Below are 20,910 nucleotides of genomic sequence, written 5' to 3'. Positions count from 1 at the left end.
TGCACCTGTTCCCATGCATGGTACAAAGAAACTATACTGAAAACATCCACAAGTGCCTATCGCCACAAAAATTGTCTGCCATAGAACATGTCCATTACAGCAGCCAGCACTGCAGTGTGACGGTGCATTTTTAGATTAAAGTTTATAGCCACGATTCTTAGAAGATTTGGACATCTAACGTACAGTGATTGTGAAATACTGTTGATAATATGTCATCTTAACTAGGAGAGCTAGGATGAAACTTACATTCAATAAATGCAGTAATAAACTACTCCATAAACGAACCTTTATTGCACTTGATTAGAAGTAGTTTATACAAAAAATACGGAAATACCTTTGTCTAGGCAGGCTCTTTCATACAGCTATTCAAAGATAAAAGTATATAAACTACATAGCCATGTATCTAAATAACTTTTCATCATTAAATATTTAAATGAAACTGCTTTTTTTAATAATGCTGGTTAAAACACGTAGAAAAATCATGACTACAATGACAAAAATAAAACAATTTCACAGCAAGTAAAAGAAATTCCAGTAGCTCAAACCTTTGTTATACAGACACGGGTAGATGATGGACAAAGAGGCAAGGGAAATGAATCCAGCAGATATTTGCTACATACTCAGCCTTAAATGTCTCTGACTAGGATTTCAGAGCTACTTTCAAGTTTTCCCAAAACATCTCCTGCTGCTCTTCTTCACGAGGCCACTCCAGGTAGGTCTTTGTGTTCATTATCTTCCGCAGTTTGCAGAACCTCTTGGGAATAGCTTGGCTCTGGATGGGCTCCAGGAGGATGAGAATGGCCGCATCGTTGTTCTCGTCAAACAGACGGAAGTGCGAGAAGTCCAGCTCGTACTTGCACCACTCGCTCTGCACAAAGTGCTCCGACAGCACGAAGAGCGTTTTGTGGCTCTTCTCGATGGAGTCGATGATGTTATCCACAATCCACTTCCCGGGCACAAAGTCCCGCTTATGGAGGCACAGCCGAAAGGGGGGACATGCCTGCTCCAGCTCCTGCACCATGACGTTTTCCACCCAGTTGGAGTCATTCTCGCTGTAGGAGACAAAAGCATCGTAGCAGATGTCCTTGGGGGGGGCTCTCCTGGGCTTCCGCTTGGCTCGGAGCCATGCCCACGTCATTCTCATGTACCAGACTGCGTGGTACTTGTACCCAATGGCCACCAGGATGAGGATGACCAGGAAAACCACAGCGCAGATCAAGGACACTGCAAGGGACCGGTGACACTCCATCAGTGAGAGATGAACGGCTCCAACCTGAGCCCCTCTCACCGCCAGGGGAGAGTCGCAGATGTAGCCTTCTGGCCACCCCACAAGCATCTGTCCTATCCCTGCCTGGTGCTGAATGAAGGAGAGGAATTCACAGGAGCAGATAAAGTTATTGGCGCTGGCATCCAGCAGCTCCATTTTCTTGAAGGACTCCAACTCTTCCTTGGAGAAGCTGTTGAGCTTGTTTCCTCTGATTGACAGGGCCACCAAGTTAGGAATGCTTGTCGCGTCAGGCAAGGCCTTCAGCTGGTTTTTTGCAAGGTACAGCTCTTTGAGAAATGGCAGATGCAGATTAAACTCCTTCAGGTTGTTTGCACTGATGTCCAACACTTCGAGAGTTGAGGGAATGCAAGCCGTTAATTTGGGAATTTGAGTCCTAGAGAGATTCAAATATTTCAAATTTGCTGGCCACTCACACACATCTGGAATCTCACCAAAATTGTTTTGGCTAATGTCTAAAAGAATTAAGTTTCTTAGATGAGACAAGCTTTTAGCTGTCATTTTAAAGTCACTCAGTGAATTCTGACTTAAATTTAAAGTTTGTAGTAAAGGCCAACCACCCGGACAGGCTGAATGTTCCAAACTCTGATCTCCAAGCAAATTTGCACTAAGGTCAAGATATTCTAATGACAGAAGTTGTTTTGAAAGACTGCATGGTACCAAAAAGACCTTGGTATTTTCAACTGTGATTTTGGTAAAGAGAGACAGTAGATCTAGTACAGCCTGAAGATCCGTAAACAAATAAAATTCCTCTATAGATAATTTCTCAATTGTCAGAACTCTCAGAGACTGCGATTGGTTTGCTTGAATTTCTAAATCCCATCGTCCAGTGCCCAAGAGTCTACAGTCTTTCATCTCCACCTCAACTAATCTTGGCATCTTTTCTAAAATAGTGACAATACCAGGCACAGTAGCATCTGTGAGTAAGACCTGTTTAAAAGAAATTTTCTTTGCAAAAGACAAAGATAAAACGATCAAAAGTTGTATTTCTTCAGCTATATTGAATGCTATTTCTCTAATTTCTAACCAAATAGCAGAGTGCAGAAGATCATGAACAATTGCTGAGAACAGATCTACCCTTCTTATGCTTATGATCATGTGATTTATCTTCTTAATTGACTTCAGACTTCCAGGCTCATACACACTGAGATTGCTGCCCTCGATCCACAACTGGTCGAGAAGCGTAATGCCATCAAAGTTTCCTTGCCTTATTGTGGAGAACTGCGGGTTGCCCAGGTGGAGAGAGCTCAAGTTTCTCAGGCTAGAAAAGGGAGAACTTTCCCCCAGGTCGCTATAGCAATTGCCGTGAATGTGGAGGTGCTGGAGCGAAACAAGGTGATCAAACCACCCTGGGGACAAGTGAGCCAGGCGGTTATTTGACAAGTCCAAGAGCTCCAGCTTCCCCAGGGAGACAAACGAGTCCTCGTCTATGGAGCTGATTTTGTTGGACTGCAGCAGCAGGGTCCTCAGGTTCACAGCCTGCTGCAGATCATGCGCTCGGATGTGCTTTATCCTGTTGCGGGCCAAGTCTAACAGCGTGATTTTGTCTGTGAGCCCCGAGGGAATGAAGTCCAAGCCCATGGAAGAGCAGTTGCAAGACTGAGTGGCATCGCATGAAGGACAGGCCTGCTTCAGGGCTTGTTCCTCAGAGAGACTGACAGCCAAGACCACATACGTGGCCCACACTTGCCAGGTATGTGTCAACATTTTTTTGCCTAAAATATGAAATAGAGAAAGTACAAGATGATTACTTAGTTCTGAAGTAGCTACGTTTTGGATAATAGCTATAATATAACCCTTACTGTTCCTTTTAAAGACACTATATCAGTTTTTAATGCATTTCAGAGATTACATAGCTTAGTCAAAAATGGGACTCTATATACATATCCCACAATCATTTGCTAAAGGCTAAGTATATTGAATTCTTTTTTTCTTCTCCTAAGGGTTCTAGTTTTGGAATTAGGACTATCAAGTTAATTAATAGTTGTACATATTTTTGAAAGATTTAGTTAAATATCTGAATAATCACAACATTCTTACTAATATGATCCTTTGCCTGTTTAGAAAATAGTCCCCATATATCCCACCCCACCAGCACCCCAAATCCTGTCTTAAGTAGTTTTCCCCTGGAGCTGTGAATATTACTTTGTATATTCATTTTTTACTATGAAGTCTTGCATATGTGATTCAAATCCTGGTCACATTAAGAAGAGCCAGTGTCTTGTGGGAAACAGAATCAGAGTATCCTGAGTTGGAAGGGACCCAGAGGGATCACCAAGTCCAGCTCCTGGCTCCACACAGGACCATCCAAAAATCAGACCCTGTGTCTGAGAGCGTTGTCCAAATGCTTTGAACTCCAGCAGGCCATGACCACTGCCCTGGGGAGCCTGTCTCAGTGCCCGACCACCTCTGGGTGCAGAACCTTTCTCTAACCCCCAGCCTGACCCTCCCCTGTCCCAGCTCCATGCCGTTCCCTCAGGTCCTGTCGTTGTCCCCAGAGAGCAGAGCTCAGCGCCTGCCCCTCCGCTCCCCTCCTGAGGGAGCTGCAGGCCGCCTCCCCTCAGCCTGCTCTGCTTGGGGCTGAGCAAACCAAGGGACCTCAGCTGCTCTTCATATATCTTCTGCTCTAGTTCCTTTGCCAGATTTGTAGCCCTCCTTTGGAGGCTCTTTGATAGTTTTATGTCCTTCTTATATTGTGGCTCTTACATTGTGGCATCCAAAACTGCACACAGTGCTCAAGGTAAAGCCACACCAGCACAGAGCAGAGCGAGACAAATCATTTCCCTTGCCCAGCTAGCCATATGGTGCCTGATGCACCCAGGGTATGGTGGTCTGCCCTTTTGGCTGCCAGGGCATGCTGCTGACTCATATTCAACTTTCCATCAACCAGAACTCCCAGATCCCTTTCCACAGGGCTGCCTCTCCTCCCCCAGTCTGCACATACAGCCAGGGTTGCCCTGTCCCAAGTGCAGAATCCAGCACTTGCTCTTGTTACACTTCATGTGGTTTGTGATTGCCCAGCCCTCTAGTCTGTCAAGATCTCTCTGCAAGGCCTCTCTACCCTTGAGAGAGTCCATGGCTCCTACAAATTTACTATCATCTGCAAACTTCATTTCAAGTCCTGCTTCCAGTATGTGATTCAAATCCTGGTCACATCAAGAGTTAGCGTCTTGTCAGAAATAGTAACTTTCACATTTAATATTCATACCAGCATGTGTCTAATCTGACTTCTGGCAATAAGGAGAAGCTGATTTAATATGTTTCTGTCTCTTTCTTCTACCATAGGCTATTCTGGGTGTACCTGTGCTAGGAGTTGGGAGCTACATATTTGCCTAGATGTCTTTGTAGGCCATCATTACCATGCTGTGATCAGTCTGACCTTGACACTGAAACTTAAACTGGGAAAACTGACCACTGTAAACAACTGACTCTTAGTTCTTCCTTTTTACTGCTACATCTTCCTCCTCTGCTAGGGGCTTTTTCTGCTTTAGGTCTGTGTGGCAGATCTGGCTGGTCAGGCCTAGATGGAAGGAAGATCCAGCGGCTCTTGGAGCTTCTTGCAGCCAGATCACTTGGCTGGGCTAGATCAATTTTTTCTCCACCCTCATAGCCTGTTCCTCATCTTCTAAACCAAAATGATTCAAAAAAATCCACACAGTTGTAAATTCTGTCTCACTTCTCTTTTCCCTCACATTCACGCCTTTTATAATACTGATTTGAAATGACTTTTTGTGTTACAGAGCTTGCCATAAAATCTAGCCTGGCTTCCCTTCCAACAGAGACGTTAGATCTTCTCTCCCTTTGAGGAGTTGGAAAAACGATTCTTAAAGCCTGGGAGGGCTGTTTTCCTTTCAAAACACTTATTACATATTGAGTTATAAATCTTTTTTGTTTATGCTTTCTTGGCAAGGATCAAAGAGCACTTTTAAAGCATGAGACAACATTCCTCAGTGTGTCCCAAACCCCTGGGATGTAGGTATTTTACCAAGGGTGAAAAAAATGAACTAACTCCAAAAATGACCAGAGAACATGTTCCCAAAGGTCATCATGAGGTCTACATCAGGTTAACTGGGTTAGATGTACTCACTGAGGAGAATTTTCTCCTTCAGTCATCCCACTGAGACTCTGTGCAGAAGATCTACTTCAGTTTGAATTCATACTCTAGTTTGTTTTAGAATAGCTGACCCACAATAGGAAGATTTAGGCAGACAAGTCCTACCATTTCTAGTTGCATTATTTTTAGCCAGAGTTGCTTAAAATCTTTCAAAAGGGGCAGAATTTAAGCATATGGGAAGAGGAGAAAAGGATCTGGATATTTTCTTTCAGTCCTTCCATCTTTTCCCACCTAAAAGACTACAAGCATTTTGACCTCTTCTGCTATTTCCTTTAATCTCTCTCTTTCTCTGATGTGGAGCTTTGGGTCCTGAAGGACACATTCATCTCCCCGGACTTCAGATGCCCTCAGCTGAGGTGGTCTTTCACTCTGTCCTCCAAAGTCAATCAAGATAAATAACAACTTTTAGGGGCAATTCACGTCATGTCTCTTAGACACCCACATTAAGATCTGATGCCTCCAAGAGAAATTACACCACCAGCTTAAAATGGTTTAGGTATCTAGATATTTAAGCAGGTGAATCCCACCCAAAGAGTTACGATCTGTAGTCACAGTCACCTGCTATCCAGCTGAGGTTCTTTTACAGGGCTTCTTTGGTCACACGAGGCTGCCTGGATAACACAGTGCTGTAAGCCATAGGAGAAAAGCTGTGGTTAAGATTGGTTTCACAAGCAACACAATGAAGTGGAATTTCTAAAATGAATAGCAAGCGCAAGTTGCCATCAAACCTCCCACAGTTAGAAAACAAGCAAACAAACAGAAACCACCAGGCAACACAGTCCATCAAAATCTATCTATAGGTAGGTTATTTACAGATGGAAAACTGGCAGAGCAGAAAGTAACTGGGCAGGTACTAACTACATTGGAAACACCAGCTGAGCCCAACAACTCTCCTCCTTACCAGCAGGAACTGAAGTAATGACCCCAGTTTGGTGGTACAGGAAGAGATTTTTCTTTGTTGTCACTTCCCTGAGCATCTGTTTAAGGTTGTTTTGCTCGTTTGTCACATGGGACAGATCCCTGGGGAAATTCCATTCCTACTCTCATTCATTTTCAGACATTCTTTTCCCCTTCCCATTCCTGTCTAATAATGCAGTTTCCTGACTTCCAGGGTCCTTTCAGGCCTCTCCACATCTGCTCATGAATACAGCCCCACTCCATATCATCACCCTATCAAATAATCACTTGTTCCCCATTGCACTGGACAGAAAAAAAATAAAAATAAAAAAAAAATTGCCACATAGAAACTGAAACACAGCTAATATGCGGAAACTTGCACAGATATGGTTGTACTGTAAGGCACAGTGATGAACTAAATTTTCCAAGTGTTTCTGGTTTATGGACAAAGGATCCAAGCCATCAGATGTGCTCAGGGTTATCTTTCCTGGTCCAGGCCAGTAGAAGTATATGCACATATTCTTAAAGAAAACAAGTATCAACAGAGCAACTGTGTTAAACACTGATAAAGGTGAATTTAACTGCATGCCAACAGCATGCAAATTGTTTCTGATTTGGGAAAGAGTACCAAGCTAAAAGAGAGCTACTAACATCTAGCAGAGCTGCAGTCTGAGGGGCCACTGGTTTGTGAAAGGATCAATCCACAAGTAGACTGGGGAAGTTGTTACTTCCCACTTGGTTGTGTGTGGATTGCTTACGTCCTGGGTATTGCCCACCAGCATTTCCTTAAAAGTATATATGCGTATATACATACATGCATGTACTCACACATGGCTGTGCAACAGGGTGGAGTGACATAAGTAGCTAGCTGATCACACAGCCCCAAGACCAGTGCTTACTGAGCTCCTTCCTGGTTGTATTCCTAAAACAAAAGCAGCCCATATTCACACCTAGCCTTCCCTGAGCAGGTGGTAGTGACGTACAAATGGTGCAAAACAATGAATAGGACAAAACACACACAGGGCACCCTCCCAAGAGGAAACTGAGACGAAATGACACAGCCTGACCCAACTTGTCTTTTTTTTCATGTGCTGCTTTCTTCTGTCGCCCTTTCCTGAAGGACGTTGCTCCCATCAGCATGTCCCAGCTCTCCCAGGGAGCCTTCCCTCTCACTGCCTGCCATGCAGCCCCACCAGCTGCCTGTGATTGCTCCTGACAGGAGTCAGAAATCCTCCCCCCGTCCTGCTCTCCCACAGGAACCAGCCCACGCCCAGCAGCCCCAAGCATCCCAAATCTCCCATGCAGAGAAGGATGACATGGTGGCAGAGATTAGATAGCCCGAGTGCTCCATCCCCACTTCTCACTATGGCATTGCAGCCTCACTCCCTCCCTGCGTCTCCAGCCTCCACCCACCTGCAGACTTACCTCCATGTAGAAAACATTCCCTGGTGCTCCAGCTCTGGTGCCTGCGTGCTGGTTAACTTATTTCATGTTTCATCTCTCTCTTGGTGATCACTCTTCACTCAGCTACCTCTCGTGCTGCTGTCTCCTTCCCACTTCACTTCTCAACTTGGGCTATTCAAGCAGGGGAATTCCCACCTAGAAGATCTGATTGGCATAAGATCAGTAACGCCGTCGGTCTTCTTTAAATGTCTGAGCCCATAAAATTCTGTGTCTATGGTGAGAGCATACCACATAAAAGTCAAGGCTTTTCTTACCTCTGCCTGACCTTCTCTGAAACATTTCCCTCCTTACCTCTAGGCATGCAGCCTCCTAACCAATCTTATCTGTGCTCAGTGTTTGCTGTCAGATGATCCACCCATCACTTACCTGGAACTCAGATTTGATTAGCCCTTGAGCTATTCTGATCCAAGAGGGTGACCAGAAAAGTTCCATTGTAGACTTCGGACTAACTCTAGAGATGTCATTATAACAGGAAAGTAGAACCGAAAGTGGAGTTTGCATGCTAACCCCCAGAAGCTGCAATCTTGTGTATCTATGCATACACACGCACACAGAAGTGTTAATATGTACATATTAACATACACATACACAAATATATATATATGTGTGTGTGTATGCATATGCCTGCAAAGACACACGTATAAGCAAATTTCCTCATTTTTCAGCCACTTACTTGGACTCTCAGTACATACATCAAGACTTGCATTTCACCACAAAATAATTGCATGTATGAAGTTTAATCAAGATTCATCTATGCTCTTCTGTGCTTACACTCCAGCAACACAAGAAAAGTGGAGCATGGAAATGCTGAGTTATCCAAACCACATATAAATTTATCCCTCCAGAGACAATTCAGCTTTCCACAAGCAGCTCTAAACACAAGAAACCCACAATAAATCCAACTGCAGGTACTCAGGGTGAGACTAGCTATCAAAACATAAACATCTATATCTACCTGCTTGTCACTATTCCCTTTACAGCTGTTGAAGAGCAATGCAGTATAACCAGGACATATTTCACAATGAAGTACAAAAGATGAATTCCCTCCTACCAGTGCAGGCTTTCTGCACTGGTTACAGAGGTAAGCGTGTAGGGGTGCTTGGCCCAATGCTTAATTAAATGTGCTGTGCAAAATAGAAGAACAGAAACCAGTCTACAGTACCATCCACCCCACTCATTAGAAGCACAAGCTTGCACCCCACAAAAAGAAAGCAACTATTTCTATGGGTAGGTAAGGACACGTGGTAACCACAAAGGAGGAAACAAGAATCCACAGGGAGAAAGAAGACTAAGAAAAATAAAAAACAAACATACGTTGATTTAATGCCTCTGATTTTCAAGTTATTGTACATGGTGCCAGAATATGTCCTTGACTACTATTGAGCAAAACCCAACCTGTGCATGGTGGTATGGATTCTGGCATGAGTAGCCAGAAAACCAGTCTTACAAACAGAGACGTACATATTCAGTACTGTCTGTTTCACATTCTATGGCAATGGTAGGGCTCCAGAAAGCATATTTTGATGTAAACTCGCTTTTTTTTTTTTCTCAGAATTAAATTTTAAAAGCGTTCTATGAATGGTGATGCTGAAAAAAAAAATAAATGAAAGAACAACTGACACAGGAGTATTGAAGCACTTCGATTTATTTCCAATTGTAAACCACAAAAGGATTGTCAGGAACTAATCAGTGATATGGTGATAGGAGGAAAGAGTACAGAAAAACACTAAATTCAGATAAATGTATTTAGAAAATATTTAAAATCACGCAAGACTTCCAAATATCACCATTACTAGCATGGAAGATCAGAATATCAAATCACTGGAAAGCCTTTTGTGGCTCTTTTTCACTTATTAACATGACCATCCACAGGAAAGCCAGTTTTTGTTAGGCAGAAAAATAAGACAGATAAACGTCTTAGCAGGAAGAAACACTGACCTATATCCTTTGGGTAAATACACTGAAACAAGAGCTACTATCTTCTCCTATGATTTCAAAGCTGCTTTCAAGTTTTCCCAAAACATCTCCTGCTGCTCTTCTTCACGAGGCCACTCCAGGTAGGTCTTTGTGTTCATTATCTTCCGCAGTTTGCAGAACCTCTTGGGAATAGCTTGGCTCTGGATGGGCTCCAGGAGGATGAGAATGGCCGCATCGTTGTTCTCGTCAAACAGACGGAAGTGCGAGAAGTCCAGCTCGTACTTGCACCACTCGCTCTGCACAAAGTGCTCCGACAGCACGAAGAGCGTTTTGTGGCTCTTCTCGATGGAGTCGATGATGTTATCCACAATCCACTTCCCGGGCACAAAGTCCCGCTTATGGAGGCACAGCCGAAAGGGGGGACATGCCTGCTCCAGCTCCTGCACCATGACGTTTTCCACCCAGTTGGAGTCATTCTCGCTGTAGGAGACAAAAGCATCGTAGCAGATGTCCTTGGGGGGGGCTCTCCTGGGCTTCCGCTTGGCTCGGAGCCATGCCCACGTCATTCTCATGTACCAGACTGCGTGGTACTTGTACCCAATGGCCACCAGGATGAGGATGGCCAGGAAAACCACAGCGCAGATCAAGGACACCACCAGGGACCGGTGACACTCCATCAGTGAGAGATGAATGGCTCCAACCTGAGCCCCTCTCACTGCCAGGGGAGAGTCACAGATGTAGCCTTCTGGCCACCCCACAAGCATCTGTCCTATCCCTGCCTGGTGCTGAATGAAGGAGAGGAATTCACAGGAGCAGATAAAGTTATTGGCGCTGGCATCCAGCAGCTCCATTTTCTTGAAGGACTCCAACTCTTCCTTGGAGAAGCTGTTGAGCTTGTTTCCTCTGATTGACAGGGCCACCAAGTTAGGAATGCTTGTCGCGTCAGGCAAGGCCTTCAGCTGGTTTTTTGCAAGGTACAGCTCTTTGAGAAATGGCAGATGCAGATTAAACTCCTTCAGGTTGTTTGCACTGATGTCCAACACTTCGAGAGTTGAGGGAATGCAAGCCGTTAATTTGGAAATACGAGTCCTGGAGAGATTCAAATATTTCAAATTTGCTGGCCACTCACACACATCTGGAATCTCACCAAAATTGTTTTGGCTAATGTCAAGATTATTCAGTTTGGGTAGATTAGTTACATATTTTGCAGTCTGGTTTAGAGATTTTAAAGAGTTTTTACTTAGATTTAAAGTTTGCAATGAAGGCCAAGCACCTTTACAGATTGTCTCACTTAAGCGATTATTTACAAGCAAATTATCATGAAAGTCAAGATACACAAGTGATAAAAAATTTCTTGCAAGTCTGCATGGTACCATGAAAACTTTAGAGCTTGCAATGCTGAGTCTTTTCAGTTTACTTATTTGTGACTCCAAACCTTCCGGGTCTAAAAACATATAAAAATGCAGAATAGTCATATTAGTTACTGATACTATTTCAACAGAACTTTGTCCACTTACTTCAATTAATTTAGTATTCCAATTTCCATTCCCCTCAAGCACACTATCTATTGACTCTAACTCTCGCAAAGATGTGATTTCTTTCAATAACACCATTATTTGGCTAGCATATTTATCTGAGAATGAAGCTCTGGTAAAAGTAATTTTTTGTATTGTTAAAGGAAGTGTAGAGTTCTGCACCAGTTTTTCATTTTCAATGTCCAATTTAATTTCTCTAATTTCTAACCAAATGGCAGAGTGCAGAAGATCACGAACAATTGCTGAGAACAGATCTACCCTTCTTATGCTTATGATCATGTGATTTATCTTCTTAATTGACTTCAGACTTCCAGGCTCATACACACTGAGATTGCTGCCCTCGATCCACAACTGGTCGAGAAGCGTAATGCCATCAAAGTTTCCTTGCCTTATTGTGGAGAACTGCGGGTTGCCCAGGTGGAGAGAGCTCAAGTTTCTCAGGCTAGAAAAGGGAGAACTTTCCCCCAGGTCGCTATAGCAATTGCCGTGAATGTGGAGGTGCTGGAGCGAAACAAGGTGATCAAACCACCCTGGGGACAAGTGAGCCAGGCGGTTATTTGACAAGTCCAAGAGCTCCAGCTTCCCCAGGGAGACAAACGAGTCCTCGTCTATGGAGCTGATTTTGTTGGACTGCAGCAGCAGGGTCCTCAGGTTCACAGCCTGCTGCAGATCATGCGCTCGGATGTGCTTTATCCTGTTGCGGGCCAAGTCTAACAGCGTGATTTTGTCTGTGAGCCCCGAGGGAATGAAGTCCAAGCCCATGGAAGAGCAGTTGCAAGACTGAGTGGCATCGCATGAAGGACAGGCCTGCTTCAGGGCTTGTTCCTCAGAGAGACTGACAGCCAAGACCATGTACATGGCCCACACTTGCCAGGTATGTGTAGCTGTTGATTTCTGTTTTGGTTGGTTGAACATTTTGCTGTAGGAAACAGGAGATAAGACAGTATTGATTTGGGGTTTGGACAGCAACTGGCAACAATTAGAATCCTGTGCAGTTTTATTAGCAAGTCCATATTCAAATTTTATCTTGTATGAGATACCATGCAACATCAGTCCTATTTGAGCTGCTGAAACCTTGAAACACGGCATACTTATCTCTGAGGTACAGCCATATAGTGTCTCAACAGCCATAAAGGATGACTCTTAAAGTCCTGCCTTCTCATACACCCACCTGCTTCAGCTCGTCTCCTACATCTTCAGCATTATTCCTCCTCTTTGGGATGAAGCTACGACTGGATGTTTCAACATAAGAAGGGGAAGGCTGTTAGAAACACACCCTTCGCAGCATTAAACCGTCCATCGAGTACAGCTACCAGGAAGTCAGAAGCCAAAAAACAGAAAAGGCTTATGACCATCTGAGCGGTACACACTGGCCCTCTTGGCCCAAAGAGCAGGCTGTGGCTTCCTACACTGCAAACCTCTGCAGAAGAGACCCTGAGGTCTCCCACAGCGGAGCCTCAGGGCTTCTAAAAAGCAAAGCCGAGTACACTTTTGGCACGCCCTTTTAAACACTCTGCAAGCAATTTACATTCTTTATCAGAAAGGCTGAACAAGCTGATATCCAACCCAACAAAACTATCACCCTTTTCTGTAAATCAGTGCTGGGAATAGATGAGAATTAGACATTACCGTCACCCTATAAACAGTGAACGTAATTAGAACAATACTGATTTTAATTTACAGAAGGGCTGTGTTTCCTGCCATCGGTGCCAAAGAACATTTCACCATTAGCTACACCAGCAAATAAGTCACTTATTAAAGCTCACAAGCTGCTCTAAATGGTTTCAGTACTGACAAACAGCATCGCCCAATGCTGAATACACAGAGAGTCAATACTTACCTCGGGTACTGCGCATCGCACTTCTCTCTTCGTGTGCCGATATTGTACAGTCCAAGTAGTCACCTCATACCTGTAATTGCAACAAAAGCTTGAAACCCTGTGGCAGGTCTGGAGCTAGAAAATATTTCAGCCTGTGCTCCTCAGACAAAATCTTATTGACATCTTCCCAATCTCCACTAACTACTCAGCCAATGAAGCATACTGCTGTGCATGGCTATTCTTTAGTGGCTCCTCTCCGAAGGAAATCACGGCTTCTGAAGAGTTCAGGATGGTCCACCACGCATGACACTGACCTTCAGACTCACAGTCTAGCAGCATAATACATTTTTGTACCCTCCGCTCCGCAAGCTGAAATTCAGCATCAGATCCCTCTCCTTCTGACAGGCAGCTCCCATTGCTCAGAAGGTGATGCAACCATTTAGCGCAAGTCACTCTTTCCCAATCACTTCCTGAGGAAAAAAGTGCAGAAATAGTTTCAAGGCAGAACAACATTCTACTCCCTACCTCTCTACTTTTGGTATTTATTGCTTGGTATGTGCTGGGGGCTGTTAACTGGACTGAGCAATGGAAGATCTCAGCACAGCCAAGATGTTCTGTTGTGTGGGTTCCATAAATTGTTTAAATATATATTTATAAATAATTTGGAGTCAAGCTGTTTAGTCAAAAAGAATAATGGAGAAACACTCAGCATCATTTCATTTCCTAGGATGCTGCGGTCATAAGTTATCAACAACTACAAAATGCATAAAATTGGAACAATACTTGGTCTCAGAAAGAAGACATAGCTTGAAAGATAGTATCCTGCTGTAAACATCCAAGACAACTGTGGTGGTTTTACCGTGCTGGGCAGCTAAACCCCACAACCGCTCTCTCACTCCCCCTCCTTTAGATGAGGATGGGGAGAAGTAAAGCAAAGAACAACTCACGGGTTGAGATAAGGATAATTTAATTAAAGGGAAATAATTATAATAATTAAATAAAGACTACCATGAACTAAACAATTTAACTAAGGGGAAGTAAAAGGGAAAAGGAGAAAAAGGGAGGAAAACAAACAAACAAAATAAATGAAAGCTATATGGAAGTGCAGAGGAAAGAAATTACTCTCTACTTCCCACAAATGAGCGATGATTGACCACGTCCTTGAAGCAAGGCCTCAACGCACGCAGCCGGTGTTCGAGAGGAGGACCGACGTCTTCTCAACGAGAGCCCACCCCTCCCCTCTTCTTCCTGTTTCCACCTTTTATTGCTGAGTGTGACCCCACATGGTATGGAATATCCCTTTGATTGGTTTAGGTCAGCTGCCCTAGTGATGTTTCTCTCCTCACTTTTTGCCCACCTCCTAGGAGGGTTAGAGAAAGGCCCAATGCTGTGCCACTGCTGCTCAGCAGTAGACACAACACTGGTGTGATAACACTGCTGTTCCAGCTACAAGTACAGAGTACGGCACTGTATGGGCTGCTGCCGGGAAAGTTAACATTCCAGCCAGACCCAGTACAACAACTTTGAAAGGGAAGGCTTGATGACATTTATTTTTGCCTGACTGAATGGAAACTCACATCTGGTCAAATGGCCAAGCAGGCTGCACCCATGAAGGGGTAGGAAGCCTTCTTACCAGCACTGAGAGGGAAATCCATTAAATTCAAACTCCAAACCTTCTGACAGCAATTTCTATCTTTTTTTTTTTTTTTTTTTTCTGAGCACAGAAATTGCCACAGTCTGCTGCCCACTTGTTGCAAGAGGTACCTGCCTGAAAGCAGACAGACACAGTGACTGCGGCCACCTGCCCAGCCACACGTCAGGGGCCCAGCAGCATCTGACTGCTCAAGGCTGACGAAGCCCAGGCAGAAGCTCAAGTGCATCTGAGAGCATGCTTCAGTCCTGCTACCTTAAAATTAGCATTGCACATAAGGTTAAAAAATTGCTGAAAGTTCCCTACAGCTGTCTCTTCCCTCTTGCGCCTCTCATGTGGAATAGCTCTTGTTTTTAAACAGGGGGAACTTTTGGTTTTCAAAACTTTCCAAAATGTTAATTCTGAGTTTGGCATGACTCATTCCTGGGTTTTCATCATCAAAATTGCAACTCTTCAAAAAAGTTAAAGAAGTTACATTTGCGAAGAGCCTTCAAGATACACAAGAGGCTATGTGCTTCATTTAGTGCCTAACAAGCACTCTTCCTTATGTCTTATGGAATCACTATCATGCATTTGTGGAGACTTTAGACTTTAGGTAGGTGTCAGCTTTTTTTTTTTTTTTTTTTTCTGAAGCACCACCTTGTCTCCCAACATTCAGGCTCAGCCTGCTCTCATCACACTTCTAAACTAGATCTTGGGGGTGTTTCACTTGTTCAGAAAGCATAGGATGATAATACAGACCCTGAGCTTGCACGCAAGAGTTTAAATGAGGCATAGGGATGTGGTTTCTGGTTTCTTCCAGAAAGAGAAGACTGGAGAGACTCTGCCCCTCTACCTTGGGGACCTTTCCCAAAACAGCTTGGATCAGCAAACTGCTTAAAAAACTGAGAAGTCAGGATGGGTGTTCTGCTTGTTTCCATCTGTAGGGGAAAGAAAAATAATCTACACAACTTCTCTCACTCTCATTCCAGGTCAAATTTTCGGGATTTCTCAGGTTACCTGGAGTCAGGAAGGTCTGACAGTTCACAGTGTGGCCAGAAATACTGGAGACTGGGCTCAGAATAACTTCTTTCAAAGTCAAAGTAGGAAAAAAGTCCCGCTTTTTAAGGCAAGAATAAATTTCATCTCATCTGCTTTTTCTCTAGAGCAATCACATGTTCTGCATTGAACAAAGCTGCGTCTGGTGAGTGCTTTCTCTCTTCCTCCATGTCCGACTTGAGACTGTGATTCTGCTTCCTCTTTTGCAGTGCTTCACAAGGGTACGTGCCTCCACCGACCAGCACACTACATTTTCCCAGCAGAACGGTGCAGAGCTGCAAGAAGCCTGTGCTCTTGTAGCTGTGGCTGTTCCAAGCAGAGACCCCACACTGGCCCTTGCCAGAATATATGTAGGGCTGAGGGAGAGCTGTGAAGATCCTTTCTCAAGCTTGAAATGTCACTGTGTATCTGATGGCAGCAGATATCTGATCTGTATCTGATGCAGCACCCATTTCCCTCAGGTGGCTATGCCCTGGCACCCAGCCCCAGCCCTGGGCTCTGCATCGCTGCTCCAGCTGCAGGGACGGGCTCCTGCCTTGTCCCACCTCCAGGATTAAATCGCTGCTGCTGGGCAGGGCAGCCACACACGGAGGGGAGGACATATTAGATGGGTGTGGACCAAAACAGACAAAAAAATGTTTATGCTTTTTTGTTGGACAGAACCCTACGGAAGTAGGTGTGCTGGTCAAACACCATGAACCAAGCAACACCAGACCGCGGGGGAGCTTGGCCTCGAGACCAGGCTCCGGCTGCCAGAGTCCTGCAGCCCTCTCCTCCTGCCAGCCCTGGTGCCACCCCCCACAGGCACGTCTCTCTCTTTTAAAGTCATTTCCTCTTCACAGTCCCATGGGAGAGGATCCTGTGGCTGGTCCCCTCCCTTCCTCTCTGTCCTCCTGCATCCACACTCCCAACTGCTCTTGTTTTGCTCTTCCGCTTCGGAGATTGAGAAATGACAAGCGAGCAGCATGGGGGGGGCCTCACCAAGGGCAGGTGACTCCCTCCCCAAGCCTCTGCCTCGAAGAAAACACAGAAATAGCAGGGCAGGGAGGGAGTTCATGAATCCACTGTCCAGCAGCAATATTAGCAGAAGTGCCTGGCGAATTTTTACAAGCAGTGCAGAGCTCCTGCCTGATACTCACCCCGGTGACCAGGACACGCCAGCTTGTCTGCAGCAGCGCAAGCTGGGCTGAACCCGCAGCGCTCTTCTCCTGACCCCCCCTCGGAAATGGCTGGTGAGGAAAGGTGGTCAAATCTGTGCCTGCAGTCTCTGGAGCAGGAGGTATGAGGCTTGTGTAATTGGAAGCAGGAGGTTTGGCATTGCTTCACGGTTCTGCAAACAGAGCCTTGGCATGCACTGCTGGTGCCTATGCTTTAATCTGACTTGCAGCACTTCAGGTATTCATCTTCAAACTAAAAAATAATAATAATAAAAAAGCATTATAATGAAAAATTATGAAAAAGCAATTTTAACTCCACCATGTTCCCTATCGGGCTTACATTGACAGCAGCCGAATCCCGTGGTTAGATCTGCAGATGCAGCTTAAATGTAGAAGAACAGATTCCCCTTACTTTTCTTCTGCAACATCCTCATTCATCTTCTTGTTGTGGCAGAGTGTGAGACAGTGTTGTGGAACTGACTGCACATACAACAGCCAGCCTTTTGGAAATTCTTTGCCAAGGAAGCAGGTTTGTGTTGTTTTTTGTTTTGTTTTGTTTTGTTTTTCTTTCTCCTCCTCTTGCTCATATCCTTTCTGAAAGCTCTCAGTCAGAAACGAAGCTGATTTGCTGCCTAGAAGAGGAGCAGCTACCAGGGAGGATTTGCAGGCTGTGACACAAAGGTTTACGCTAATAACACAGAAAGTTCTGCCTTTATGGAATAGCTGCAACAGTGTGACTCAACAGGGGAAACATCCGAATTTCTCTGAAAATAGTCCTGTTGATTTTTTGACTCCCAAAGAATATGCACCAACACAAAGCAACTGCATGTGAGGCACCGCTAAACGACTCAGCTCCTTTCTTGCTTTGCATTTTAATATGTAGGATTAAAACATATATATTTTTTTTTCCCTGACAGGAATGTTAAGATTTGCAGTTGATACACAGCTTTAAAGCAGCAAATACTACGGCAAATTTTGATGCCCTTCCCTTACAGAACACCTCGACAAATGCATAAAACCCTGTTACCAGTGTCACACAAATTTGTTACTCCAAAACGAGACAGCTCACCTGGCATGCTGCAGGGAGCCAGGCAAGGTATAAAGCAGGTGCCACCAGCCAGGAGGCTCCCTTGGTGTGTGTGCAGGTACATCAGGTTACGTATGACCACATCTGAGCACTGCCTGGGACGCCCTGCACCCCTGAGAAAGGGGCCTGGTGCCCAGGGAAGATGCAGGGATAGGGACTGCATGCACAGGCAGGCGCCCGAGAGCCAAGACGACAGCTTTTCCTACAGGCTAGCTTGGCTGCATCAACCCTTACTTATATTTCCCATATCCATAACCCAAGATCCCCACATGTGCTCCACAGGGAGCCTAAACAGCCTGTGGGAACACAGCCTGAGGGCTGGGCTCCCCCTTAGGTACCCTGCAAGCAACAAGCTGCAACACGGGGGACACGAAGGAGAGAGGAATCGCATCTCTTACGCTTGCTGTTGGGCAGCTTCAGCTTCATTTCAGCTCACCAGGAGGGAAAATATGCTGTCACAGTCCGCCGGGTGCGAGCCATCACCAGCAGGCTGTCGTTAGGAAGTGAGGGTTTAACATCCCAGCGTTGGAATTTCCCGTGAAGGGGAAAAAAGGCTTTCCTCCACTCCAAGGAAAAGCTTTTCCAAACATGCTGGGCAAAGGGACACGCATGCCGGGAAATGTCACTTTGGGAAATGTCCAACAAACTGTGACCTGCCTTGCTGAGTGGAGATGGGTGCATGGACACGTGTTTTCTGCCTAGCCCTGCCCTGATACACCAAAAAAAAGTGCCCTCTTCCCCCACTCCCTTATTTTATTTATTTTTTTTTACGTGGAAGAGAAACATACTTGGGAATGGGACCAAGTCACCACATATGCAGCCAGAGTTTGTTTCCTGCACGGAGATGGAAAACGCGGTGCTGGGATGCAGAGATACATTTTTAAGTGCTTGTTACACAAAAATAAAATAAAATAAAATTCTGCTTAACAGTCAGGCAACAACCTGAGCAGGAAATGAATCAGGTCATTATCATATACCATAAAAATATCGAGATTTTTGTATTTTTTTCCAAATGAGACAATGCCAGGATATATTTTACACAGGTAGCTCAGGCTTTGCATTCAGTTGCTGCCTCCCTCTGTCTCTGATGCTATGAAGTATTTCAGATGTGACAGTGCGTTTCAGAAAGAGAAAGCCAGCCCATCCCAAATCCTTGTTTTCAGCTTTTAAAACCTCAGAAACTCTTTCTTTGGTGCAGGCACCTTTCTTGCTTTATCTGCAGTCAAAGCACCAGATTTTTAAAAATTAGGCAAAATCTAAATAGCTCTTCCCAAGTTTGTGTGTACTGGAAAAAAATGACATCTTTCATGAGTTTCTTGCAAGAATTAATTCTATTGTGTTCTTTTGCATTTCTATATTATTTTTAACCAACTTTTTTAGGAGCTTGAATACAGCAAAGTTTTAATCAGCCATGAAAAATAAATTTACTTAAAATGAAAATCTTGATCATAAGATGATGTTAATAATTACTTGAAAATTGTGTGTCGAATCTGATAGAGCCACCAGAACATCTTCAAATAATTAGATATTTCCACTATCTGACCATTCCCTGACTTTCCAGACTTGAATATGATTGAAAATAGACATCCCAAGCTGATTTTCAAGTACGCACTCAGCTATTTTAATCATTCCTCCTAAATTATCCTCAGATTGCATTTCTTGCAGTACCCTAAGTGTGAGCGTAGCAATACCAGCCTGGTAATACGGCAGTCACAACTCGCCCTGTAGCTGTAGTTCCTGTACCCATTGTGCCTCTTTGCCTTTATCCCAGTTTCCACAAAGCAAAAAACGCCCTGTGCTAGAAGAGAAATCCCAAAACAAAGTGCTGTCTAATACTGTGAAGTACCCACCTGAACAAATTTTGTCGAATTCAGCTCTAACAGCCAGTTACCCAGACCACTTCCACAGGCTGGGCAGCGGCAGCATGGGCTTGTGAAGGAATGGTCCTATCTCAGCGATGTCCCATTTCCCCAGGAGCGATGGTCCAGAAGCACTGCTGACCCTTCAGACCTTTTAGCAGGACATCAGACCTGTGGCAGAGACCAAAGCCCTGGTGTGGTAGATGGTTACAAGCACAGAATAAAAGAAAAGAAAACCAACCCCCCTGCTCTTAACTTGAAATCAAGTAGACAACAGGGGCTGTAGTGATGCTGAAGACTTTTGCAGGTCTTTAATAAGGACGTGTGGGACACATGGTAGCACATTCTTTTGGGTAATCTGATTCCTAATTTGCAGCTTTTGGATGGAAGAGATATCAAAGGAAGAGGAATCGCAGGAACTATAGGCAAAAACGTGGTAAAAAAATCAACCTTCATGACAACAGCTAGAATTATAGGGCAAGGCTAAGTTGGTTCACGGGTAACCATAGGATAACAAAATCTTAAATCCACTCAGCTGTGGGAAAGAGCATCTCTCTCACCTTGTCTCAACGCAGGGGATACTCCTCCGACCCTGAACCCGTGATGAGGTTTGCACCTGCAGGCACAAGAAGGGCTTTGTTTCTCTGGGTCCCAGCATCCAGCACTTAACAACTCTCACCCAGCATGCCGGCCACCTGGTTGGCTTTCAGCTTAGCACTTACCCAAGTGTCAGCGTACAGATTCTTTTTCTATTTACAGAGGTTATGCTACATTTGTGTTTCTTTCATGTGCTGTTATTATGACATCATTTTAAATTAATTTCCTGTCTGTTACATGATTAATAGTCTCAGCAAATTGCCTCTGGAATCAGTACTTCGGAGCACCTTATTTCTCTGGGGTTGGTTCCTTGAGCTCTTTGTTCCTGGCTCACTTCTAGGACCAAAAGGCCAAGCAAAGTGCATTGAGGTGCGTGACCCTCTGCTGAGAGGATTCCCTCTCGGTCCTCTCTCTGGTGCCTCCACGTCTCCATCTGTGATAGTGCCTTCTCTGCTGTCTGCACTGCCTGCCAGCTGAATGCTGTCTTCTA

At 44.6% G+C, this 20,910-nt stretch overlaps 2 protein-coding genes across 11 annotated transcripts; both read right to left on the bottom strand.

Moving 5' to 3' along the window:
• Positions 1 to 256: 256 nt before the first annotated feature.
• LOC311436373 (toll-like receptor 2 type-2) lies at positions 257 to 8,238 on the bottom strand. Of its 3 annotated transcripts, XM_084518488.1 has the most exons (5): positions 8,127 to 8,230; positions 7,722 to 7,904; positions 7,125 to 7,218; positions 5,958 to 6,025; positions 257 to 3,000 (listed from the first exon to the last, which is right to left on the bottom strand). In XM_084518488.1, exon 5 carries the CDS (start codon positions 2,990 to 2,992, stop codon positions 641 to 643), a length of 2,352 nt encoding a protein of 783 aa, XP_084374614.1. In that variant the 5' UTR covers positions 2,993 to 3,000; positions 5,958 to 6,025; positions 7,125 to 7,218; positions 7,722 to 7,904; positions 8,127 to 8,230; the 3' UTR covers positions 257 to 640. The 3 variants fall into 3 exon arrangements, with proteins under 3 accessions (XP_084374614.1, XP_084374612.1, XP_084374613.1); XM_084518486.1 differs by lacking the exon at positions 7,125 to 7,218 and having other exon boundaries at positions 8,127 to 8,238; XM_084518487.1 differs by lacking the exons at positions 7,125 to 7,218; positions 8,127 to 8,230 and adding an exon at positions 8,015 to 8,032.
• A 1,149-nt stretch (positions 8,239 to 9,387) lies between these two features.
• LOC311436583 (toll-like receptor 2 type-1) lies at positions 9,388 to 18,387 on the bottom strand. Of its 8 annotated transcripts, none has more exons than XM_084518886.1 (3): positions 18,363 to 18,387; positions 13,053 to 13,122; positions 9,388 to 12,131 (listed from the first exon to the last, which is right to left on the bottom strand). In XM_084518886.1, the coding sequence occupies exon 3, from the start codon at positions 12,125 to 12,127 to the stop codon at positions 9,746 to 9,748; it is 2,382 nt and encodes a 793-aa protein (XP_084375012.1). In that variant the 5' UTR covers positions 12,128 to 12,131; positions 13,053 to 13,122; positions 18,363 to 18,387; the 3' UTR covers positions 9,388 to 9,745. The 8 variants fall into 8 exon arrangements, with proteins under 8 accessions (XP_084375012.1, XP_084375011.1, XP_084375005.1 ...); XM_084518885.1 differs by lacking the exon at positions 18,363 to 18,387 and adding an exon at positions 16,860 to 16,997; XM_084518879.1 differs by lacking the exon at positions 18,363 to 18,387 and adding an exon at positions 14,154 to 14,550 and having other exon boundaries at positions 13,053 to 13,501.
• Between the last annotated feature and the right edge of the window lie 2,523 nt (positions 18,388 to 20,910).

Source organism: Aythya ferina (assembly GCF_964211825.1).
Source record: "Aythya ferina genome assembly, chromosome: 4".
In the NCBI taxonomy this organism is placed as follows: domain Eukaryota; kingdom Metazoa; phylum Chordata; class Aves; order Anseriformes; family Anatidae; genus Aythya; species Aythya ferina.
Note: the sequence above shows the minus strand (reverse complement) of the source record. Positions and strands in the feature narration are given on the sequence as shown.